The sequence below is a fragment of the Barbus barbus genome (assembly GCF_936440315.1).
Source record: "Barbus barbus genome assembly, chromosome: 7".
Lineage (NCBI taxonomy): Eukaryota > Metazoa > Chordata > Actinopteri > Cypriniformes > Cyprinidae > Barbus > Barbus barbus.
In genome coordinates, this window is record NC_136735.1 from 25,711,442 (window position 1) to 25,738,684 (window position 27,243).

General features: G+C 37.0%; 1 protein-coding gene across 1 annotated transcript in view; it reads left to right on the forward strand.

The window, feature by feature from the left end:
- Positions 1-26,786, forward strand: part of LOC306872756 (zinc finger CCHC domain-containing protein 7-like) — a 46,783-nt gene extending 19,997 nt beyond the window's left edge. Inside the window, exons 3-9 of the mRNA XM_079421519.1 lie at positions 8,606-8,664; positions 8,838-8,963; positions 9,848-10,018; positions 12,602-12,637; positions 24,774-24,869; positions 25,631-25,748; positions 25,836-26,786. Coding sequence (XP_079277645.1) covers positions 8,606-8,664; positions 8,838-8,963; positions 9,848-10,018; positions 12,602-12,637; positions 24,774-24,869; positions 25,631-25,748; positions 25,836-26,386 — 1,157 coding nt within the window. The 3' untranslated portion in view covers positions 26,387-26,786. The remainder of the gene's footprint in view (positions 1-8,605; positions 8,665-8,837; positions 8,964-9,847; positions 10,019-12,601; positions 12,638-24,773; positions 24,870-25,630; positions 25,749-25,835) is intronic.
- The last annotated feature ends 457 nt before the right edge of the window (positions 26,787-27,243 follow it).

Here is a 27,243-nt window from a genome sequence, read left to right on the forward strand (position 1 = left end):
TGTGCTTCAAACATGAATGTAATTTGAGACCTGTAATGTGGAATATATCTAATATTCACGTTTAACTATATGCACCAGCAAAAGCAGCACACTGTAAAATTACAGACAATATACATTTGAAATGCCAGTTTTGAAATATACATGTTGACAGATTGGTGACTAGTAATGCTTTTTCTGTATCTTGCATATATTCAGTAACAGGCTAATATATATCCCATGCTAGCTCCAAAGTTGCTGCAGTGACAAATCAATAATATTTAGTATATATAAACATATGCATGGTGTCTTAGTGCTGTTATCATTTGTATGGCAGGACAATCTGTGGTCCTATTTCTCTGGTGGGCTCTTGAAGCAGGTTTGTCACAGACTAGAGCTGTGACGAGTGACTGATCGAGACGGAGATGTGCATGTGCACACAAGCTGTTTCTATTGATGCACGTGCAGCCTGACTGCCAGTACGTTCCTTTAACTAAATATACATTATTTGTATCATAATTTGTTGTTAAATGCTTTTACATTACAGGATTCGGATAACTTTCTGTAATCACTCTTGAAAATCGATGTTAGTTAGAGTTGAGAGTGTTTACAGTGCATAACAATTCTGTGCATTGTGTGTTTTGTATTTACTATGTTATTATAAAACCCTTATGACTTTATTTCATGGAACACAAACTAGACCATTCTTGACCATGCAAACAAAAGCATGCAGGGCTATCGAGCTCCTAAAACTGATACAAAATCAACACAAAACTAGTCCAGACTTAAAAAGAATAATTATTTGTTAAGTGTTTTATTGTAATTATTTCATTAAAATAAATTAACACCATACATTTTGGGTGTTCTGAAGCCGATGGCTTTGTGTTAGGAATAGACCGGAGCAGACTGAAAGTTTTTATTCACAGAAAATATTTGAGTTGGAATTTAAGAGCTACATTGTGGAAGTTTTGGAAATAAAAAAATGGGATTTGGCAGGCCCTTGGTCACTGTTTTGAAAAGAGCAGCATCGACATTCTTCAGAATTCCTTCTTTTGTGTTTCAAGGAGGGAGGAAAGTCATACAAGTTTGGAATGACATGAGGGTAAATAATGGCAGAATTTAATTTTGGTTAACTCCTGGATGGACTGTCTGTATCTTTTTTTTATGGTTGAAGGCTTTGTTTTTGTTTTTTCATTAACTTGACATCAGATTACCAAGTACAAAGAGTCATGTTGAGTGTGTGCATGTGCTTTTTTCAATCCCATGTGACTCTCTTCCCTTATCTCCTGTCACTTACCCGTCTGCCACTCTGATTGGAGCGTATGGTTGCCTTGTGGTTGCCATGCTGTTGCCATACTGCGCCCCGCTGGGCAGTAATTGGGGCCCCTCTGGGTTGCAAGAGGCAACGGTACATTGACAGACAGGTTTGGCCACCTGCCCCACCTCCCCCTTAAAACCAGGAGTCAGGAATGCCAGGAGTGTGGTAGCACATACCTTGTGCCATGCCAAATCTTGGGTAGGGGGCACCACTTTGGCCACATGCCCCACTATCATGTTGTACCTGCAGAGTGGGTGTAATGTGAACTGATTGTCAGATTGTTTGGCAGACTTGGGGGTGTGCTTACTGTACATCTTCATTGACAAGTGTTTACCTGGCTGTCCAATTGAGGACTTCATATTCTATTTTCCATTTTCATATAAAGCCAATTATAATTTCTACCAGCTAACTCAAGCCTTTAAAAGTGTTTTTTTTTTACAATAAATGTTACAAATTAGTTTATTTACCAAATTTTGACCCCAAATTATATAGCTCTTCTCAGAATCTGCAAGATCTTTATTAAGATCTTTAAAAGAGGGATCATAAAATGATCATGAATACTGTACTTACTTATTAAATACTTATAACAAGGCAACATCAGTTGAGAATAATGATTTAAATATTGCCCTTTTTGTCACGTTGAGCTATTATATGCCTTCAGAAGAATTGCAATATAGTGCACAAGTCATATGGACTACTTTTATTTTCATACACTCAAAATAAAGGTTCCAAGGTTTTTGAAGTAATGCCATGAATGAACTATTTTGGGTTCCCCAAAGAACCTTTTAGTGAACATATATTTTCTTAGTGAGAAGAACAATTGAATTATCTGAAAAACCTTCTTCACTTTAAAGCACCATTCTTAATAGAAAGGATCTTCGTGGAACCATAGATGCCAATAAAGAATTTTTAAAAGTGCAGTTTTTCTCATATACATACATATACATATATATATATATATATATATATATATATATATATATATATATATATATATATATATATATATTTATTTATATATTTATTTATTTTTTTGACAGCCTTTGGTCATTGTGAATGGTTCTCCTTTAACAACAGTTGCATAATGATTATTTAGTAAATTCTACTTTTATGTTTCTCTGGTAAAATTGAGACATACAAGTTTGAAATGACATGAGGGTGAATAACTAATGACAGAATTAACTTTCCCTCTCATGACAGTAACAGAAACTTCAGTGAAACTGTTTGTGTGTGTGTTTTCCAAAGGTGGTTTTTGGTGCTAAAGTTGTGTGTATGTGTCCAATAGAGATATCAGTGTAATCCATGTTGCAAGGCTCCACAACAGTGCTGCAAACATGAAGACTGAGCATGAAATGAAATGAAATGTGCCACTGTAATCCATAATCAACCTGTACACGATGTATTGACCGAGAGGGAGATCTCTCTCTCTCTATCTCTCTCATTTAATCTCTGTCTCAACATGTCTGTCTCTTTCTGCTTGAATTCATGTCCTGGTCCTCTCTTCCAACATGTTTTGTTTGTGGTCCAACTGGATGCTTGAATTTAGTCGAGTGTGAAACGCTAGCGAGTATGTTTGTAAGCACACGTATCTCCAGTCTCTTGTAGTGAGGTACCCTTGTGTGTGTGTGTTTTGTCTTTGAAGTGTGGCGTTGTTACACACTGTTTGGTTTTCACACTCACATTCACCACTGCTCACCTAACTCACTGTGGTCTGTTCATGGACCATGATGCATTTCACTGCACCGCTCATTTGAATTCTGCCTTCCGTCTCCTCCGTCAAGTAGAGTTTAATTGCCCGTGTGGATGTAAATCTGGCATTTCTGATACAAAGACTGATTCAAAGTTTCAAGAATATAGAATGGCATGAAGGAACAGAGAGGACAGAGTTGTGGCTTAGCAGATGGTGCTCTTGTGGGAGATAAATGTTTGAATCCAACTCGCAACATTTCTTATTCCCATTCTTGCATTCATTTCCTGTTTTCTCTCTACTATCATTTCCATAAAAATGGCAAAAAGGCCATAAAAATAATGAAGAGAGTGAAAGGGCTGCACAGAAGGTATGAAAGCGATTTGGAGGGATGGATTCTGACAGGAAATGAGAATGAGCAAGGAGATTATTTAGCTGATGAAGGAAGTGGAGGAACAGAAGAATGGAGGCCAGGAGGAGAGAAAGACATGCCTTTGGTCAAGCAGGCGCGAATGCTGTGTGTGTATGTGTGTGTGTGTTTGATCACTGTTTGATTGGATTAAGGGCTGCTCCAGGCAGGGTGAATAGGGACGTAATGCATTTGCTCCGTGGTCCATGTCAAGTATTTGTCAGTGGGTCTGTGAGGGCTGCTGACCCCACATGTCTGCCCTTCTGTGGGGCATTTACCATTCTCTGTATCGCTGGTCTCGCATATCCAGACCTTTGACTAAATGGCGAAGAGTCTGGTCCACATTGCAGCTTATTCTGGCCAAGAAACGCCCACTTAGACAGGAAGAGAAAGCAACCAGCCATAGTTCGTTTTGCATGCCATTTGGAGGCGGGTTTATCCAAAATAGATTAAACCAGAGTGGCCAAAAAAGTAATGCTGTGGTAGTTTCTATGATGGGTTATATGGAAAACACTGGATATAAAGTGAAATATACAGATGTACTTGTGAATTTATTACTAAGTGCAGCAATCTCTGAATATCATTCAAATATTTGATGGCATTAACTTGGCAAACCTTTGTGAATCAAATGATTAGTTGTTTCTCAAAAGCACTTGAGCCAGTCGTGTACATGGTTGTTGCATTGCGTCTTGCTGTTTATGCACCAGTGCTGTTTTGTGTAGAAGTTTAGTTACAACCATGTTCTTTTATTTCCTATCTAGTTTGCAAACAACTTGAAAAATCAGTTGCACAATACAACGCTGAACAAGGAAGTTTTTAGTTCAGATTTTTTGGCCAACTTTTTGACTGGTTCTACCACAAAATTTGAGTTTTTTAAATTTTTTATTATTGTGTATTTATATATTATGTTTAGTTTACATTATATATTTACATAGTATTTAATAGTTCTAAATTATACTTAAAGTGCCCCTATTACGCTATTTGAAAGGTTTATAATTTGGTTTTGGGAACAACAGGTTTAAATGTATGAAAGGTAAAAAAACGCTTTCCTTTTCGTATAATATGCATTTCAATTTACCGACTTTTTGTTCCTTCAAGATTCTTAGATGAATAAAAAAGTTCAAAAGAACAGCATTTATTTGATTTTTTTGTTTTTGTTTGTTTTGGTAACAGTGTAAAAGTGTTTGCTGTCCGTTTTGATGAATTTAATGCATCCTTGCTGAATAAGAGTATTTCTTTCAGAAAAACAACTTTTGAATGGTAATGATATGTTAGCCAAATAGGTCAAATGAGGGTTCAGTGAGTTGTCCCAAAACCTTTACATTGACCCTAGGTCATCGGGCTATCTATATTGAGTTCTGCGATAAGAACCAAAAAATGGGACTGAACATGAGCAACTTCTCCTTTCGCTCTCGCCCTCTCTTAAACGTACACCCTCACACACAAAGGTACACAGGGTCACACACACTCTGGCTCCATTGTTATGTATGGCTGTGTTAATCTGACTGCTGGCCTCTCTTCCGCTCTCTTTGTCCCCTCCGCCAGCCCAGTGGCAGAAGTCAACAGCACCGCACAAAGGGCTGGCAAAACTGGTTAACGGCGGGGCCTGCTTGAGGCTTTGATCAGTTTTTTTAGGGTTCAGTCCCATGTTCCCCCTCCCGGTGCTGTGGAGTCTGCTAGAGGAGGCTGAATGGTTACACTTGAGGGAGGTTGTTAAGGGAGACGAGTGCAGAGAGAGGTGCTCAGGATGGATGCGTGTGTCCCTGCATCGTATGGGATGTCATGTGCTGTCTATGCAAACAAACTACGCCAACTGCTTACTTTTAAGGACTAGTTTATCCAAAAAGCCAAAGCCATAATGCTTTTGTTAATCTTCGAAACACAGTTGAAGATATTTTTAATGAAACCTGAGAGATGTCTGCCCCTCAATTGAAAGTCCATTGCCCAAAAACTTTCATGATTTAAGAAGACCATATGATTTGAGCGGTTTAATTGGAGTCTGAAGAGACAAATGCTTTGTATGATGAACAGTTTTAATTTATTTACATATAAACAATGATTAATGGAGCACTTCAAATATGGTAAACATAAGTTCAAATCTGCTTGCTAGACACTGTTCATATCGATTACATTTACAATGCCTTTATACATTTTTGGAGCATGAAAGTTTTGAGGGAATTTTGTGGGGGTTTTTTTCAAAGATGCAACATGAGAACAACATGATGGTGAGTAATTGATTGCAATGTTTTTTTCTGGTGAACTATTCCTTTAGTACACTTTCTGGATCAATGCACGTTGTTCCAAAGAAAAGAAAATGTATTTTATTATTATTGTTCAATATTGTATTTAAAGCATTTTTAAGCTACTGATGTAGGGGATTTAACCTCTCTAAAATCTGGTTGTTAATGCAGACTAATGCCACTTAAAAGCAGTATAACTGTGAATAACCAAGAAACCAGAAAAGTCATTGATATACTTGTAGAAGCTCTTGAGGGTGAACTTGATCTTCAGCGTCCATATTTAGGTGAAGTGTTTTCACCATTTATTGCAATTCAACATCAAGATCTTGGTCTGCTATGCTATTGAAAGCCCGCTTTTCATAATCCAGTCAGTTCCAATGAATCAGTAACATTCTGCTCAACCTTTTTTCCCTCGTTGAATATTCTGCTTTATTTGGAAATATGTCTCATTACAAATGCCTTGCTCAATCGTGGTAGCCTCAAATTCCTTCAGATGCATAGTGCATGCAAAAACGGTGAGCTGAAAACAACAAAGCTGACTGAATTTTAGGCCAATAGTCAGAAGTCTGGCTGAGTGAGCCTACAAAATTGGTATTTAATGGATCAGTCTAAACAAGTCCATATAATTGCCAGAGAAAATTATCAGATGACATTCATATTAATGTCTCTTGATCGGCTACTGCTTGACCCCATAGAAATGTACAATTTCAAATATGCCATATTTGCTCATAGTGGCTAATGGGTGGTCAGATCAGCTTTGGGCCAGTCACCTTAACCGAAATGCCATGTGACGTAGAATCAAAGGATGTGACATGACGGATCACGTGGGGTTTAAACCTACAACCTGGTCAAGTTTTTAACCACTATGCCACACCAGCCTCAATTCAATAATTTATGATGAACCATAATTCTTTGTTTCTGCACGCTTTTAATGAATATTATAAAAATTGTACTAAAATTCAAAAATTTGGGGTCAGAAATGTTTTTTAATAAATGAATGCTTTTATATTCAGCTAGGATGCATTAAATACATTAACAATCAGTAAAGACATTTATAATGATATAAAAGATTTCTAATATTTCTATCTCAAATTAAAGCCAAATTAAATCTTTTGAACTTACTATTTGTCAAAGAATTCTGAAAACAAATGTATCAAAGTTTCCAAAAAAATATTAAGCAGCAACTATATTCAGCATTGATAATGACAACAGGTGCTCCTTGAGCACCAAATCAGCATATTAGAATGATTTTTGAAGGATCGTGTAAGACTGAAGACTGAAGTAAAGGCTGCTGAAAATTTGGCTTAGCTATCACAGGAGTATATTAAAATAGAAAACTTTTTTTTTTTTGTATTTGATCAAATAAATGCAGCCTTGGTGTGCATAAAATTCTTCTTTTAAAAACAACAATTCTGAATGGTCCTGTATATTGACTATTCTTTGTGGCCTCGTGTTCACTTAAATTAATTTTCCAAAGAGGATCCCATTAACAAGTTTTAGTAGCAGTTTAGTTCAGGACCGTGATTCAGCTGTGAGAGGAAACACTCCCAGTCCCAGACAGTTTGTGTTTTGAGTTTGTGTGTTCCCTACACACAGAGTACACTTAAAGTCAGAATAGTGTCTCAGTCTCTTTCTCTCTAATGGGAGCTTGTGTTCATGGTTAATTAGTTTCTCCTACACATCCGTTTTGTTCTCCATGGACCCAACGGTGGTGGCCGGGCGCATGCCAGCTTTCTTCTCTCTCAGACTATTAGTCAGCTGTAATTCATTAAAACACACACACTGATGAAGTTGCACCCTGCGCGCACACCTCTTATTTTTATTTGTTGGTTCTATGTTAATTAGCATACCTATGAGACTTACAAGTAGCATCTGTCGCCATTCCGCTATTCCCCCCTCCCTTGCTCTACTTTTCATCCTTCTATCTCGGTTTCGCTGTATGGAAAGCGAAAGGTGTTTTTGTGATGTTGAATATGGCTTACTGTCTAGCGCCCCCTCTGGTGGTGGTCTATATTTTGTATGGATGCCATTTGGAAAAACTCCACATACTGTTTTAGTTAAATGTATTTGGGGGATTTGATGTGAAAACTGGGTGGATTTATGAAAATATTCCTAATATTCATATGAGAAGTACATTATAGTATCTTTGGTGTGTGTGTGTGTCATTGTGAATAGGCCTGGCAGGATTACCATAGTGAGGTCCTCCTTTCTCTGGCTTTGTGTGATTGTTGGGCCGTAACTGACGAGGCATTTCCCCCACGTAGAGACACGGAGGTGTGTATGTGTGTGTGTGAGAGAAAGAAAGAAGGGGGGCATCAGGTTTAAAGGAAATATTTCCTGTTTATTGTACTGGGGGTCCTCGGAATGTTTGGGGGCATTGTTACGATGTGTTGGTTGTGTAGATTTAAAAAAGCAAACACATTCATGAATGAACGTATATGGTTTGTTTATAACCAACCATTTGAATTACTTTGCTTGTAAGTGTGGATATCTGTAATTGTGTGCGTGTGTGTGTTTTGCCTGTGAAAATATGACTTCACATTTTGTTTTATGAATTGGTATAATTTTTCAGTGCAATTAGTGTGTGATACACTAAACTAGCATCAGTAATTGTTGGTATCATGCTGATTTTGATGACCCTGGTCAGCTCTCATTAGTTCACTGCAAAATGTTTTGTGTATTTTCATTACTTTGGACTCGGTGGAGTTTTTTTAGTGTTCTGTATGTACGTGTGTGTGTGTGGTGTATTTTAATGCAGTGTGTGTTGATGTGCAGCTGTGTATTGCTGTAGTAACTGTCTCTCTGTCTCTTGAGAATGAGCTAAAAAAAAAAAAAGGTCAAATTAGGGGAGTGGGCCTCTTTTATCATCCACGCACACACATAATCACACACAATCTCTTATTGAAGTTTTATCTAATTTCATGTTGATGGTTTCAGTTTGTTTTTCTCATGTACTGATCTTTTTTTTTTTGTAGAACATGCAAATGATGAAGAGAATAAACAGGTCTGGGCTTTATCAGAAAAGGATAAAGAGGTAATGTTGCTTTTTTTTTGTCAAATCTGATATGATTAAAAATAATACTGGAATTTTATAACATACTTTTTATTAAACAGAAAATAATTGGTATTTTTAAGGATCGTCTTATATAGGAGGTGATTACCATTTTGTCTGTGTGTGTGTGTGTGTGTGTGTGTGTGTGTGTGTAGGCTCAGATCTCTAATAAAGGGATTGGCCCGAGGCGTGTTTCAAACCGTTACTACACTGAAAAATCCATCACGTGTCACAACTGCAGAAAGTCCGGCCATCTCTCCAAAAACTGCCCCAAACCAAAGGTACATCATTATCCACCCGTCATTCTGCATACACTATAGTCACCTGCCCCACAGCAAAGATCAAAATCTCTTTATTTTCACTCATTGATCTGCTGACACCTATAGCATTAGCCCAACAAAACTTTCAACTATACAATTTAGCCACTTATACAAAATGCTGCAATTGATTTAATCAAAACTGAATTTTAGACCGTTGGATTGAAAAGAAAAAGGGTTAACAATGCATTTTGGATCAAAGTTTTTGTGTAAGATAAGTGTTGAATGGTTGCATAAATAATTTTAATTCACTGGATTGTTATAATGCGCAATTATTTAATACACTACCATTCAAAATGTTGGGGTCAATAAGATTTTAAGAAAGAAATTAGTATGTTTATTCAGCACGGACACATTCAATTTGTATATTTGAAGTAGAATATCTTTAAGAATATCATGATATATGCTGTTACCATACTGTTGTCTACTTCCTTAATACAAAGAAAAAAAAATGCTATAAAAATTGAGCATGGTCCTTTAGGCTCAAAGGTTAAACTACCCTGGTATAAACTATAACAAGTTGTAAGTTTGTAAAGTGGTCTTTTTGATTTGAGTATTGTTTTGTTCTTTGTTCTTTTGACACTCCTGTTTTAAACATTGTTATATTATATATTATTTATTTGCACAAAATAGCAGTAGAAACTGTGATATTTAGTGTAGTGATTTTATTGCTTGAATATTACAAATATTCACTTTAGAATTCTTAAAATAAATAAATCAAACCTAAAAATAAACTTTTCTGGTTTTAATGCTTTGAAGACAATGTCATATGCCAACTTTATAATGTCCTTATTGTGACTTGGAGTGTGTGTGTGTGTGTGTGTGTGTGTGTGTGTGTTTATGAGCAGAAGGTGCCATGCTGCTCATTATGTGGGCTTCAGGGACACCTTGTGAGGATCTGTCCGAACCGTTACTGTTCTAACTGCTCGCTGCCTGGCCACACCAGTGATGACTGTCTGGAGAGAGCTTACTGGCACAAACGCTGCCACCGCTGTGATATGACAGGACACTTCTTTGACGTGAGTAGTGCTGTGTGTGTATGTGTTGGTGTTGTGTGGACCATGGAGCTGAGATGTGTCTCTGTGTGTGTGTGTGTGTGTGTGTTGGGTTTGGAGTGTAATGTGTTGCATTGTGTGTGTTGCTTGTTTGTTTGTGTGTGTGTATCTATCTCCTGGGCCATTCTTTCTCTCATTAAGACAGACGCTTCACAGGCTGTGAGTGGGACACACGCTCCACTCGTCACCCTCAACTACAAGCCCACCGAGAGAGACAGAAATGGGGGAGGAAGAGAAACAAGTCAAAATGATACTTTTAGAAACTGCAGGAGAGATGAAAGAAAAAAGATATATATCTTGTTAAAACAAGATATATATACAATATACAAGATTTTTTTTTTTCTAGCATCTCACGCAATGAGCATTGATTTTTTATTTTTTTGATTAAATTTAAGATAAGATTCAGTTAATAATAGTAGCCTTGCATTCTGTTCAATGGTGTTTTGGAACACAAGAACACATTCCCTCACCATAAAAGTTGAGTTTGTTCATCTTTTGTTGTCTTGTGATTTGGAAACAGTTTTAATATAATTTTGGCATAGTTTTAATTGAAACGAAATTGGCCCCATTCATGCATAACATGACAAAAAAAACACATTTAGGTTTTGGGCGCAGTTAAACAGTGCTGCTTCAAGATATTCTGCTGCATTCTATTAGTCAAAATAAGAAGTTTTTCTGATTATCGAGGCTCAGTAAGTTCTTATATCACATGATAACAATCACAGTGGCCATCATCCCTCTAAGACCTCTAATTGATTATGAATCTAGTGTAAGCAGTAAATGTAGAATGCAGACCTTAGTTAATCTTACTGGTTAGCTGAACAAACAATTCTTCAGCCGCTAGCACAGCATGACTTTTAATTATGCTTATAATCTATAATTACACCAGTCTCAAAAACTGCTATGTGGTGTTCGTTAATGAACTCAAGAGTTAACAAATATCAGTCCGTTTACTTTACGGTTTCGGTAACATACTTCTTCATAATTGAACGACCTCAGTTCTTCTTATTTACACATTTGTTGCATGTTTAGGGTATGAAAATGTCCAGCACTGAATTTAGTCTTAAATATTCAGACGCAAAAATATTCAAATATTCAGTTCAAAATTATTGCATGACAGTTTTTTTTTTTTTTTGTTGCATTACGTTCTCTCCTTATATGGTTTCACTCTTCCCATTATTTTATTACTTTGAACTATTTTAAAACCTTTTTTTTCCATGTTTGGCAATTTTGTTACACTTGTAACACTAATCACCCTGATAACATGTTCCCTTGTAAACACTATTTGTGTTTAATTTGCCACAAAGCTCATTTGGATGTGAAAATATGAACTTGCTTCAAATTGGCTTCAATGTTTGTCTTATGTTCCTTAGTGTTCAAAAGACCTTTTTTCCCACTATCAAAGTACCCCCTATATTTGGGTTTATAAAAATGTAGTAATTATGTCAAAACACCTATGGTTTTAGACAACCAATAAGGCAGTGAACCATCCTTATAAAAAGGACAACACCGTCAGGGCAGTCACATTAATTAATTAATAATAATAAAATAAGTCTGGGAGTTTAAAAAAAAACATCTTTGGTATTGGCAGTATGGAAATGTTTTTAATAGCTTCACTTCTGTATCATCTTGTCACAGCAAGTGAGGGAAAGGAAAGCAGATTTTTAGAGATTTTGAATGTTTTCCTTCAATACACTCAGCAGGGTAAACCCTACAGGGGGTGCTGAAGCCTCTGCCTGGCTCTCAGGTGGGGTTAAATGAAAAGCTAACTGTATAAATGAATCCAGCTGCTGTGCCCTCAGCACTTTCAATTTTCAGAGAGATGTAGGAAGCTCACAGGGCAAATGCACTAAGCACCCTCGCTCAGTGTCTCTTGAGGCAGCTTGAGCTGTCAGCACCGCACCTCTTTCTTATCCTACTATTGTCCTTTCCTTTTCAGTTTATTTTTTTCTTTTTCCTGTTGCATTTTTCTTTTTTTCTCTTCTCTTCTCTTCTCTTCTCTTCTCTTCTCTTCTCTTCTCTTCTCTTCTCTTCTCTTCTCTTCTCTTCTCTTCTCTTCTCTTCTCTCATTGTCCTGTCTTTTCTCTCATTCTCTCATCTTATTTAATCTCCACTTCTTCTCATCTCTTCTCTCATCTTCTTTTATTTTGCGCATCTTCCTTATCAATTTCATATTATATTTGCAAATTTACTTTCATAAACCGGTTTACTTTTATAAAGAGAGTTTATGTGAAGATTTTCCGAATAGGCCCTAAAAGGTTTCACTTTTTGCTTCTCCAGTACATTTAATCAAAGATTAAAAAAAAATAAAGCTTGGAATTATATAGTAGATCAATATCGAAAAGAAACAACGCTAAAAAGAAAAGGGCAATATCTCAAATTCATGTCTTAATGGATGTCTGAAGCACTCCATAGATTTTTATTTGTAATTTTTTTAATTATCATAAACCTTTGTGTGGTCATTTTTTATTGTTTTTCTGAACTGCCAGACTTTCATTTCATGTAAATATTGGGTTTTCTCAATGTCTTTTTTTCTGTTCTCAACAGACTTGCCCAGAAATCTGGAGACAGTATCACATTACGGTAAGCTTCCATGTGTTTCTTTGTTTCTCATATAAAATGTGAGGACAAGTTATGTGTGAAATCACAGAGAGTCTGCCTGAGGGAATTCCAGGTGACCTTATGTGTTAAACATCTCAAATAATAGAGTCATATGTGACAAAAGCAAGTCAAGCCAACACGCATTTGTATGTAATAAAACCTCACATGTATAAACACACAGATTCATCATGAGCACTATTAGTCATGATTGTGGCTTGCAGAGAAAAGGCTCCATGCGTCCTGCTGGTTTTGCCTTTGTGTGAACGTGTATAAATGGTGGACTCCTGACGGTGTGTCTAAGCGGAGGAGAAATCAGCTTTCAATCACCACAAAGGGCTGCTTTAAAAACTAGAATTGTGTTAAAGTGTATAAAGTCACTCAATACAATGAATTTAAAAATGTCTCCGAGATATTTGTGATCCTTTAAATAGACAACATTTGTTTACATGAGTTTTATTGGGTTGCTTTACTCAGTATTTGCATCTGTGTGTATGTGTTTTGTCACAGAACAATCTGAAAGTGGTTAATTGGCAAACTCACTGAGCATTTTCTCCCCAAAGATCCACCAGGGTGAGAAGGCATGTGACAGTCACACACACACAGCTAAACGTCAAGGGGCGCGCTGGAACATCTGCACACACACACACATCCGCTCAGACTCCTGGAATATAGACCTCAGCCTAAGAGAAAAGAGCAGGTTGTTTGTCAATTAAAAGACGTGATAAAGCATGAAATGGGCTGCCAGCATCGCGCTGCGCCGAGCAGTCACTCGACCCGTCACACACACACACAGTCTAATTAGCTAGGCTTCTTAATGAAAAGGCCAGATCGTTAGCGCTAGCCTGGTACGCGGGGTGGCAGAGTGGAGACAGAGAAAAAAGAAAGGTGGAATGAAAAGAAAATGTTGCCTCTAGGGCTGTTAAAGAGCTGCGTTGGAGGGTTAAAAGTCTTTTAAAAAAGCTTTCTCACTTTCACTGTTTCTGAGCTTTTTGATTTTTTCCTCAGTGTTGAATAAAAATATTGTTTCCTGAGTTTGTACCGATTAAGTTCATGGCACAAAGAAGGAAACGGATATTATTATCCCTCTTTGAAAAGCGTGTCATGGTATCTGTTGTTTCTGCCAAAATACCCTAGTTATTATGGTTATTGTTTGTACATTAAAACTGTGGTAAATTGATGCCAGTGGTTCTGGTGGGTCACTGTTTTATTCTTAAGGTTGTGCACTGCAAGGAAAAAGTGAAAAATAAGTATATAATACAATTGAGAAAAAAAAAAATGTAATTCAGTAAAATAAAATATAATTAAAAAATGATCATTTCCTACAGTTAAACACAATTGCCTAATTTAGTTTTCAAGGCTCGGATATTAGCTTCTGCTGCTGTTGTTTACTATAATTGTTTAAAATAATATAATATAATACCAATTTTCATATTCAGCATGTGGATAATTTTCTATGTTGACAGGCATATGCTTGCTAATATTAATGTCTGTCTGAAATATATTTACTATATTTTGCCGTTTTAATTTTTGTAAGATAAAATATTTGGTAACATAGTTAAATGTACTTGCTATAGTAAAAATAATAAATTATACATAATTACCAGCAACTAACCCTAATCCTAACATTAACCCTATATAGTAAGTGCATGTAGTTATTTAGTTTTAAAAAAAAATATATTTTTTTGAGTAATATTATTAGACTATAACATCGTCACCTTAAAATAAAGTGCAACCCAGTTTTGATACCGCGTTGGTACAGTTGTGGTGCATGTGATGTCCAATTTAAAATCTTTTAAAGAAACACAGAAAGAAAGAAAGAAAAAGAAGAGGCAGAAAGAAAGCAGGGTGATTTACACAGTTTGAAAAAGAACCAGTATTAAATATTTTACAGTAGTGTAATTGAAATCATTGTTATAATCAGTGGTAACTATTTTGTTGCACCCAAAAAAATAGTTATATCGAGGTTAAAAGACCATTTGCTGTCATAGTGAATTGCTGTCCGGCACCCTGCGTGTCTGTGGATGACATATGTGGACTTTCGTGAGTCTGTAGGCTTTATAATGGTGTAAAATAACATGTGATGGTTTCCTGCGGGTCCACTTGGTTCTGCTGGGCTGAGTCCATCTGCTTGTGCATTACTTTCATCCTCTGGGTCCTGCCCTGGTTCTGTTTGTGTGTGTAGGTACTTAAATTGAGTCACCCTCAACAGACGGTCTTTAAGGCCTTTAAACTATCCTGGAGTCTAGAGGGCTCAAAGTTAAATACAGTACAGATACCCCTGAGTGTGAGTGTGTGTGTGTTGTGCTTTGGGAACTGTGGCCTGTCGCCCTATGCTAGGCCCAGTCAGGTGTGAAAACGCATTCTGTCAGACCAGTCCCTTTCTACTGGGTCTGTTTATACTGTGTATGTGTGTGTGTGGGTGGGTGAGGCTTGCACCTGTCTTCACTAACAAACAACCACTCAACTCTTAAGTTTGCCACAAAACCCAAAGGAGACAGACAGAAAGACGTGGTAGTGTTCACAGAAGCTATGCAAAGAGTGAAAGTTTTACAAAGCAAATGTGGCGTCTGGGCCAAATTTTCTGTTTGGTGCGATTACACTGTTCTTTGGTTCAGTTTTCATTTAACAAACGCAACTGTTGTACGTCTGTAAGGATTTAACTTACTCGACAAGTTAAATCAACTATTCTCTGTAAAATGCAGTTTTACGCATGTTCTGTACACACACACACACACACACACAACTAGATCAGTTTTTGTGGTGACTAGGTGCTTTTAGCAACGCGCTACAGAGCTTTTATGTTTTGGTTCAGATATTACGGGTCTGAAGGGGATACGGATTCCAAACCTTTTAAGAGGATATTGGTGAGCAATTACCATTTTTAAAACTTCTATTTAAAATCCCTCCTTTCCTCAAACTGATCAGCCTAGTAATCCTTTACACTGTAATGAAAATTAATTGAATCATTAGCATAAGTGAAATGTATGAGGAACATACAGACGATCAAGTGATTTTTAGAAGAAAGTCGGCAATAAAGAGAAATGGTTTTGCTGTCAATATAAACATTTCTGAATGTTATTCAGTAAGAGCAAGCCAAATCCAAAAACCTAATGATGTATTCAGTGTTAGCTGGAAAATTAGTAAATTACATTTTGCAGATTGATGTACATTTAGTTGCTCCTTTATGCCATTAGGAGATAGAAGGGTCTGGAATCATCCTGTGCAAATGTTTAAATGGGGAGCAAATATATAGTTTGTAAATGTCTACATGCATATGTGTTGGTGTGATAGACACACGGCACCATCTACTGATATAGAGGATGTACTACAGCAGTATTTCAAGGACAAATATTATTGTAAAATCCTCTTAGAAGAAAAATGATTCATAAACTAAGGCCCTAAGGCACTCTTGTTGCATTTTAATGATATGACCCTTTTAAGATTTTGCCTGATATAAAATGGACAAAAAAATAGAATCCAATAGGCCCAAGCAAGTCATTTCAAGCAATCAGAATATCATAGCGAGTTATGAGGGTTTTGCATCTGTTGATCTGAGCCATTTAAGATATAAATGTAAAAATGTAATTGTAACTATCTTTACCTGTAATGAGTATAAATCAATAGTAAGTTTTCATTTGGTGCAAGGCAGCACTAACATTTGTGTGAATGTACTGATTTGTTTTCTCATATAGTGAAGAGGTGCTCTGTCCGTGAGACAGAGAGAAGCGTCTGACACAGTTTATTTAGAGTGTTTGTATCGATTAGGCTCCCGTGGGAGCAGCTCAGTGAAAATGTCAAAGCACAGCACTCAGATAAAGCTGTTCTTTCTCACACTGATGTTATGCTGCTGAGCTGTTTAAGAGTGCGATGCCTGTGTGGAGATGTCAGCACAAGACATCAGAGTTCAGGGCAAAAAGAATTTGAATCAGTTGAGAAGTTAATATGAAAGTGCTTGTGAGTTTAATTTCTGATATTATCAATGCTGCATTTATTTGATCAAAAATACAGTAAAAACAGTAAGATTGTGAAATATTTGTGCAATTTTAAATAACTGTTTTCTATTTTAGTATATTTTAAAATATAATTTAACTCCTGTAATCGCAAAAACAGAATTTTCAGCAGTCATTACTTCAAGTCTTCAGTGTCACATGATTCTTCAGAAATCATAGTAATACGCTGATTTGGTGCGCAAGAAACATTTCTTATTGTTATCGATGTTAAAAACAGTTGTGCTGCTTAGTATTTTTGTGGAAACCATGATACGTTATAGTTCAACAGATCAGCATTTATTTGAAATATAAATCTTTTGTAACAATGTAGTCTTTACTGTCTATTTTTGAGCAGTTGAATGCATCCATGCTGAAAATATTCTTTCAGAAAAACGTTTCTACAAATATTTCATATTTTGGTTTTATTTGTGTACTGTGACCATTGTGATTTATAGGTGTCCTCAAGCTGTGTGAATGTTGTGTGCTGTCGCCACCTGGGGGAAAAACCTCAAAATGCTTTAGTAGATGTCTGTTATTTGGGCTTGTAGCAGTATTGTAATGTTTTCGCTTTGTCACACCATCTCTTTGTGTGGATTTAGGCAAATATTTTTCTTTCTCGTTATGTCTTGTTTCTTATCATATGTCATGCTCTTTGAAACCCGAGGTATTCATTTAAGCAGAAGACATTGTTCGGGCTTCGTTTATAAACTGATTATTTTATTCCAGCTGTGAGATGAAGAGCTTTTTTCTGTTTATCAGACAGGAAAGTGAAAATGCCACTGGTAATATTGGGAAGAAAAAGGGGTGAGAGTATATATGACAATGCATTGATGCAAAAATCTTATCGATCCTATTTATTTTTTAAAGCAAAATAGAATTTCTTCTTTTCTTTCTTTTGATTTTGTGAGGGAAATATAAAAAGAAAAAATCTTGACCAGTTTAGTGAGAATCACCTCTGGAAAATTTGATTAATCGTGATATTTTGACCTTTTTAGAAGCAAACTTTCCGATGGAGGATCTTTTTCCTTCATTTCAGTCTCTCTCTTAAATTCACACACAGTCGTTCACTCCTCCGCTGGTTTGGAGGATGGCTTCTGGTTATCAGTTGGAAGGCAGGCACAGAGAGACCGGTGTGTGTGGCATTGCATGACAGGCCAGGGGTCGATAGCATTACAAGGCGTGTGTGTATGGCCGCACATCCGTGTAAAAGTGTGTGTGTGTGCCTTTTGGCTGCCAGTTTCCTGTGTCTGCATTTGAATTACAAAAGCAAGGGGAGCTGGCATGAAAATAGAAAAATGTTTATCTGTTAGCCTCTCTCGGCCTTACGTATACACACACTTCTTACTGAACTGAGAAAGACAGAAGAGTAAACGGTCTGCAGCTGAGACCAGAAATGGGTCAGAGCGTCCTTTATAGCATTTCTTTGCATCTTTTCATTTATAGAATATTTTTCGTGGAACAAACATGAAAATAGATGAAGTTATCAGGAGTGTTGACATGGCGTTACTACACATAAATATAAAGGTTAGGAAAAGGGGTTTCACAGCGGTGGAGAAGAAGAACCATTTTGAGTTTCCCAAAAAAACTTTCAGTTAACAGCTATTAAAATAGCAGTGTTTTTCATAGAGTAAAGGAAATTTCCATAATCAAAAGGACATTTGTCCACTAGAAAGGTTAACGTGGATGCTAAATGTTGTTCATCAATGCTAGTAAAGAACCTTTTTTTATGATTGCACAGGGGTGGTAAGATTCCAGATAACTTGCATTAGGTTAATGTAAATGGTAACACTTTAGTATAGGGACCAACTCTCACTATTAACTAGCTGCTTATTAGCATGTCTATTATTAACATATTGGCTGTTTATTATTACTTATAAAGCACATATTCTGCATGATCATATTCTACATCCCTAATCCTACCCAATACCTAAACTTAACAACTACCTTACTAACTATTAATAAGCAGCAAATTAAAGTTTATTGAGGCAAAGGTCATAGTTAATGGTTTGTTAATAGCAAGAACTGGACTTCAAAATAAAGTGTGACCATGTAAATAATCAAAAATCAAGACTAATTGCTCCATTTCTAATAATAATAATACAAATTTGGTTATGGCATATTTCATGGGGGGTGTGTGGTTTGAGTAGAATAAAATGGAAGACCATTTTGATTTATTTGTGATTTCTGAAAAATGGTTACACAGAGGTTTTGCACACAAATGCAAGCATATGAATATTAGTAAATGTAAAAATAAGATTTACCTTATCAGAAACACTTTCTTCCTTAACATCAGTGATATGCCTAAAAACGTCCCACATTTAGTCTAACATTGGACTATCATATACATTGTGTATGTGCAGTGGCACAGTGTACACCTACCGCCCCACACCTCTGTTTAAAGCTCTGTTTGTAAATCACATCACAGGAAAGCAGTTGACCTGGCAAAGGCTCCGCTGAGCTACAGCAGCTCTGTCATGTCAATCAAAACACGTCTTGTTTTCTGTCCTTTGTGCAGAGAAACAACAATCAACATTTGAGCATGATACTTTGTTTCCTGTGATTTGTGTTACTGTGTATATTCATATAGGCCACCTCTGTACAATGTTAAAAAATGTCTGCGCAGACAAATCAACACTAGATGTGCATTTTAACCAAAATACAGTGGTATCCATTTTGACAGTGCATGTCAGGTCTGGTCACTGCATGTATATTTTATAGAAGCTGATGCAAGTTGGATATTGGGATATTGGAGGTTATATACACTGATGCACTACATGTGTGTGTAGGTAGGTGGATGGATGGATAGATTGATTGATTGATTTATACATCCCTACACAACATTTGAACTATTACGTTCAAACTATTATTATAACTATTACTATTACTTACATTTTTCTGGAATCATTTTAGATTGTGAAGGGAATGGGAGTTCAGGAGGTTCTGGATCCCTCTTTATTTCCAGAAGATTGCATATTAAACCGTGATCTGCTTCTGTTCATCTTCCTCTCTCTCTCTCTCTCGCTCCCTTACGCTCTCTCTAAAGAGGCATATTGTAGATAAATTATGGTTTCTTAATCCATAATCTTTATCAATTGTCTAATGAGTTATCTGATTTTGGTGGAACATCATATATTGAATGCAAATCTGGATGAAAATGGTGAATGTCTTTAAATGATTTCTCTTCACCCCCACCCCTTTCCTGTCATTCTGGGGGATTCTCTAAAGTTGTCTATTACGTATGCAAAATGCACCCCAAATCTCCCACCTCTCCCTAATCCACCAAGCACACAAAGACTGTTTACACTGTGTGTGCATGTTTGAATTGTGATTACACTGGAAACAGTTTGAATTTGATGTGGGTTTAAGGATTAAGGTTGTGTCCGCCTGTAGCCAAGGTGTGAAGTACTGTTGCCAGGATGCAGTGTGCGTGTGTGTGTAAATCTGTGTGTTTTATTTGCTTAGACATGTGATTGTGTGAGCACGAGGACTGTTTTCTTTGAGGAGGGAAGGGAGGAGATGTCTCTTAAAAACATTGGATGAGAAAATAATCAACACTACAGTAATAAAATGAAAAATATTACGAAATATGAGAAGTAAGACCGTGTAAAGCACTCATCTTTGTAAATCAACGCTCTCCAAAAGCAACACCAGCAGATGAGCTTTCAGAGAGAGGCAGTGTCTCTTTGGCCTCCCTGGAGCAATTTATGTTCTCATTGAAGCCCTGAAGCATGGTGTGAATGAGAGGGGAGAAATAGTCGAGAAGTCCTGTGAGAGTGCCTCCTTGGTTCTATGATTGGCTTATTACACGATGCAGTAATGCCCACCTATCATGTTTGCAACTGGCCCATAAATCAACCTGAATGGGTCAAATTGTTTTGTGGTTGTAGTTTATTATACATTTAGTTTTGGTTGCTTGTTGAACTGCTGTTCAGTTAACCCCAAAAATAGGCAAGTCATTTAAATCAAAGTCAGAATATTACACTAAATGTTCTTTTTTGACCAAAATAATCAAATTGACTTGAGTTTGAGTTCATTTGAAGGTTCTTTTTTTTCAGTTAATTTTTGAGCTGAAAAAGATGGTGCAATGTACAGATATTTGTGTCCTTGAATGCTTTTTTGCACAAGGTCATATGAATATGTGTGTGTGTGAGAGAGAATATGCTCTGTGACTCTTGGCCCTGAAACACAAACATATCAGAGGCCACCCTCTGCCCCGATAATCCTTTCAGATAGATGTGATACACACACACTAAAGAGAGGTAATTAATAGTGCCACAGAGCAGCTCTTATGCACAGAGGATGGGATGAAGGAGGGGTCGCTCTGTCGTCTTTTTTTTTTGTTCCCCCTGTCAGTCTTCCTCCCTTTTCCGCGACATTTGAGCACGAGTGTGATAACAGGAGCTCAAGGTCAGGGAGGGGGGCACAGGGTATGTGTGATGGAGGGAGGGTCTTCTTACACACCAATTTGCATGAGATATCAGCAAGAATGAAAAAGTGTAGAGAAAGAAAAATAGATGGATAGACGGGTGAAGGTACAGTAGAGATGAGAGAAAGAGACAGAGGTTAAAGGACAAAGAGACGCATGAACCACAGAAAGATTCTGAGGTAGTAAGAAGAAAGGAGCATTAGAAATACAGAAGGAGAAAGGGAAGCTTTGGAAATAAATGGAGGCCAAATGAAGAAATTGTATGTTTTCAGAGGAAAATATGAGTGCTACATTTGTTACGTTATGTGATTGCTATAGTAAGTGGTTGTCAGTGGTTTTTAGCACATTGATGTGTAGTTGTTAGTGGGACTGGGAATGGAGAACCGGATCTTCTCTTAACTGTTTTTAAGTATCTGCATTCTTCCACAGATGTGGATGGAACATCATACTAAAATACTTAGACAGCATGTCCTGAGTCTGCAGGAAAAATCAGTTTTAGCTTAGTTGTAATTTCAGTCTGAATTGATAATGATAGGAGAGAAACAAAAATACGTCTTTCTTTTGAGTCAAATACTGCTACCAGTATGGTCTAGGTGAAACAAATGACTCGTATAAGCTGATTCTTTTTAATGAATCAGTTGGAAAGACTCTGGATTTCATCAGAGATCTGTTTGAACCAGTCTAACGACAGTGATTCACTCACTGAATCAGCAGGAGATGATTGTGACTCGCTGAGCCACAAAGTCATAAATTTTGTCTTTCCTAATGCAAAATTATAGTGAACTGTGTACTATTATGTTTGTGTAAGGCCTAATTATTGATTCAAATGTTTTATTATTATATATTTTAAGTATTGCATGCAGGTGATTATATGAATGTAAATAAATTCGGTCCCACTTTATATTAGGTGGCCTTAAAGGAACACTCTACTTTTTTTGAAAATAGGCTCATTTTACTAATCCCCTAGAGTTAAACAGTTGAGTTTTAGCGTTTTTGAATCCATTCAGCCCATCTCCAGGTTTGGCGGTAGCACTTTTAGCTTAGTTTAGCATAGATCATTGAATCGGATTAGACCATTAGCATCTCACTCAAAAAAGACCAAAGAGTTTTGATAATTTTCCTATTTAAAACTTGACTCTTCTGTAGTTTCGTCGTGTACTAAGATTGATGGAAAATGAAAAGTTGCAATTTTCTAGGCCGATATGGCTAGGAACTATACTCTCATTCCGGCGTAATAATCAAGGAACTTTGCTGCCGTACCGTGGGTGCAGCAGGCACAATGATATTACGCAGCGCCTGAAAGTAGTCCCCAGCTAGGTAACTAGTTATGATATAGCTGGGGACTACTTGCAGGCGCTGCGTAATATCATTGCGCATGCTGCATCCTATTTAAAACTCTTAAGTTTTAACTCTTAAGTTTTAAATAGGAAAATTATCTAAACTCTTTGGTAATTTTTGAGCGAGATGCTAATGGTCTAATCCGATTCAATGATCTATGCTAAGCTAAGCTAAAAGTGCTACCACCAGACCCGGAGATCGGCTAAATGGATTAAAAAACGGTAAAACTCAACTGTTTAACTCTTGGGGAGTTGTAAAATGAACCTGTTTTCGCCCAAGTCAAAAGAGTTTATTTCTTTTTGATATTCAAGCTCTTAGATATGGCTTAGATCCCTCCTTCAGTGTGTATAGGATTTTTTCACTCATTTTAGCATCCACCAGGCAGTCACTAACGGCATATCTCTCCTCAACAAGTGGAATGATTTGGTGTCACTTGTGTCCATAGCACAAGTTGCACTGAAGTTCAATACACTTGTTCAAATCAGTAACCTCTGTATTAATTTGATTAGCAAGTATCACTAATAATAAACGACAGTGGATGGCAAACCTTGCATTGAGTTTGGGGGCTAGAAAGAGTGAGTGAGTGAGTGACGGAGAGAGAGAAGGGTGGGCGTCTGGGGGGTAACCGGTGGTGTCTTTGTGATGGAGATGGAGCAGTCTCCAGTGCTGAGCTGATAATGACCAACGGTTCTAATAGTATTCACCCCTCCACCCTTTAACCACTCAAGCGGAAAACGGACAGAAAGAAAGAGAGAGAGTGTGTGGAACAGAGGAAGATATGTTTAAAATATGACGTGGTGGGACCGCGTGTGTCCTAGCTTATTGAAAACGCACATATATGAGTGTGTGTATGTCTCAACGCCCCCTTGAGGACACATTAAACGACTATATGTGTGTTGTTTTTGGCCACGCACACACGTGCACGCAAACACGCTCGCACCAGTCGGCTTACCCTCTTTATCGTGCTGTATTTACGGAGGGCGATGGAGCGTGAAACGCCTTTGGGCTCCCCGGGACCAGATGGAGAAACACACACACACACATACACTCCAAAGGCAGCCTTATCACCAGCGCATTACTGGGATTTATTGATACCCTCGGTAATCACTCCCTTATATCACCTCAAAGAAAAGAAAAATATACAGATTATATGAATGTCTGTGAGAAAGAGTGGGAGGAGGAGACAGAGTGGATGATGGGAGAAAGAGAGTGTGAATGGGGTTCATCATTCACTTGCGAGATGGGAAATGTAAGTGAGGTTTATAATAAATGAAATCGAGGAATATAACGCAGGTAGTCGGCTGACATACACACACACAAAGGGCACAGCTGAGGGACCAAGGTGCATTCACACACTTGACATGAGCGGAGTTGTATTCTTGTGTGTGTTTAGAGAGTGTTGTGGTACTGCTTGCGCCCAGATTTGTGTCTCCCTAATTAGAGGTTTCTTAACCTTACTGCTTTAACTTGTCACACAGTAGATGCTTCTGCTACAAATGGGCATATCAACCTTTACTTTTACGAGTATAGCCTGCTACGAGATGTTTAGTAGAATGTCAAAGCTGCTCTTTTTCACACTATGAAAGCATAAAGTGACCAGGGACTATCAAAAATGCACATTAAAGTATGATAATAGTCCATTGTTGAAAAAGAGCAGCCGCTGCATTCTGTTAAAATTCTCCTTTTGTGGTCCACAGAAGATAAAAAAAACTTGTGTGAGAAATGAGAGTAAATAATGACAGAATGTTCATTTTTAGGTCAATTATCCCTTTAAATGAACGGTTCCCAGTCAGGGGACCAGGGTTCACTAGGGCTTCTCAAACTTTCAAGGGGGCCACCTCAAGATGATTGGGGAAAAAGCCATCCCCTTGAAAATACAAAAATATACAAAGAAACCTAATATTAAAAGTGTGATTGTTCTAAACGTTGTACTAAAGTTGTAATGAGCATATATTTTTATAATTATAATTATCTATAAAATATTTTATTGGTTTGAAATTGTGAGTTGGATATTTTTAAAAATCCTTATTCATCAAGTCGCAAACTACTAAAAAAAAAAATCACGTAAAGTCACTGGTTAAAAAATTTGGATCCCTGAAGAACATTCAGCTCTAAAATGTCCTTTTTTCTTTTCCTTTTTTTATTTAAGGAAAGCAAGCACACCTGTAGATTAAAAAAAGTTTTCAAGACATAAATAGGGCTAGGGGGCCTTAAAATAGCATTGAGTATTAATCACTATTTTTCTTTTGACAGATTTTATGTTGGTGCATTTTTTTCTCAAAGGAGGCAGTCAGACTCTGCGATGTTAGTAGTTTAGAAGTTGGTAATTAGTCTCCTTTCTAAATCCATGTCTTTTTCTTTGTAGACCAATAAGGGACCCCTCTTCAAAGCCAGTGATCCAGAGGCCTACAGGAAACCTGCCTACTGTTATAACTGCTCTAAGAAAGGACACTTCGGCCATGTAAGTGGATCAGCCTCGTCCATGGGCGTCACATAGCTGGTTGCTTTCCACAATGGATAACAACCGCAACAACGAAACAGAAAAATATTTTAAATACCACATTTCCACACACATGCTAAAAAAATACGAATCCCTCATTGACCTCTATGTTGGGCCTTGTCACTTTCATACTGCTTAATTTGTCATACTGAAAACAAATTGTTTGAAATTATGAAACACAGAAACTCTTCAGTCTGATTTTTCACAAATCTTATTCTCAGTGTACAAATCTCTTTGCCATTGTTTTATATTCATGCACAACATGCTAAATGAAGCACAGCTATATACACGACCATTCAGAAGATTGGGATTTTTTTTTTTTACATACAGTATCTTTGTATACTTATATTCAGCAAGGATATTTAAGTTCTTTAAAAGTGACAGTAAAGAATTTTACATTTTTACAAAAAAATTTTTTAAAAACATATGCTGTTCAGTTGAGCTATCTATTTATCAAAAAAAAAATTCACAAAAATATTAAGCAGTATATTCAGCATTTTAGAATGATTTCTGAAGGATCATCATGAATGGAATGAAAATTTTACTTTGATATTACAGGAGTATATTACATTTAAAATATAAGCATTAAAATGGAAACTAGTTAATAACTTTTCACAATATGTAATTTTGCAGCCTTGGTGAGCATAAGAGAGATTGTGATAGAGAGATGTGCCTTCACTGATGTCCATGATTTGAGATGTTAAAGTGTGTGTTTTCTGCAGGAATGCTCAGAGAAGAGAATGTATAACTGGACGTATCCCACCCTGCCATTTATTTCCTATTACGACACTAAGAATGACTTCCGTTGCCGTGAAATTCGAGTTAAAAAGCAGGCCAGAGGTTTGTTAGACTGTTTCTGACAAGTTGAATTGATACAAGCTGATCATACTTGAAACCTAAAGATCTAACGATGTGTGTCTCTTTCAGAACTTGAGCAAGCCGGATTGATTTCTCCTGACAGAGCTGTCATTACATATACCCCCATACCACCCTGGAAGAGACAAAAAACCAGCCACAAACGATCTCCATACCCATACAACACTCACGCCAACAACCAGTCCACTCCGAAGAGACGTGACGCACACACACCCAAACACACATACTTCAATATCAAGCATAACTCCGAAACACCAAGGAACCACAGCAAACACACCCCTAAAAGCAAGTTTAAACCACAAGAGCAAAGCCAGAAGGAAGCCAAAAAGAAGAAAAAGAAATCTGAAGTTGTTTTAGATGAAGATGCAGACTTTCCTAGAGGTTACAAAAAGAGCCCTCACAAGAAAAGAGATGTTTCATCACCTCGGAAAGCCAAAGTGAAGCCGAATAAGCCCTTTGGAATGGAAAAGAGCAATAAAAAGGACAAAATAACAAAAAAGAAGGACAGGAAATGGCAAAAGAGAGAACGAAAAGCTGCAAAAGATTCTTCCATGTATCCCTCCGATGAAAACCTTTTTCTGATTAAGCAAAGAAAGGTATGAAGATATATTTAAAAAAGGCAAATTGTGAATGGGACGTAAAATGATTCACATGAGAGTGAAAGGATTGTCAGGTGATTCATCCTCTTCTGGTGGTTGACTTTGGTCCATCTTCTTCCAATCCACATGGTTTTATGTACAGTGTTACGGCTTTTTAGGTTGTTCTTGGAAGAAAAATTTGACGCAAATCAGACCCTCTCACCCAAATACAGTTCATTTCTCAGTGCTGGGCTGAGAAACTAATTTGACACAAAGTGCATAATTTTGGGAAAGATTTAATGTTTATCAAATTCGGATATTTTAAAAGCAGGTGTCCTGCTTGTACATGACAAGTGTATAGAGTTTTCTATTTTATGTACATGCTGACTTCTGTAACATTGTGATTAAAGTCTGTTTGTATTGATATCCTGTTTGAGATCTTTTGTATTAACCTTTTTTATGAATATTCAGCTTTATTTTAAGGTAAAATCCCAGCTTTATATGCAATGAAAACCGATATGATAGGACGATTTTCTAAAAAGCATGAACACTGTCTCTGTGGCACCATAACAGCATTCCTCTGTTTATTTTAGCATCCCACCAGCACAACCAATGGCATGACTTTGAGGGCGGGGCTATCATTTTGGCCAACCAATGGCAGGAGTGGAAACCAGTTTAAAAACATTGTTTACAATTTTATTTAAAAAAAAAAATGAATTACAGAAATTCTGTGCTCGTCTTTCTCTTTTCCAGACAGGATGTGCACTAATATTACGTTGATGCTTTATGAGAGTCATTCAATCATTTGCAATACTGATTCATTCAGAAATGAAACTCAACTACAGTCTTTTGCTCGGAGATGCTGCTTTGGCTTTGTTTAG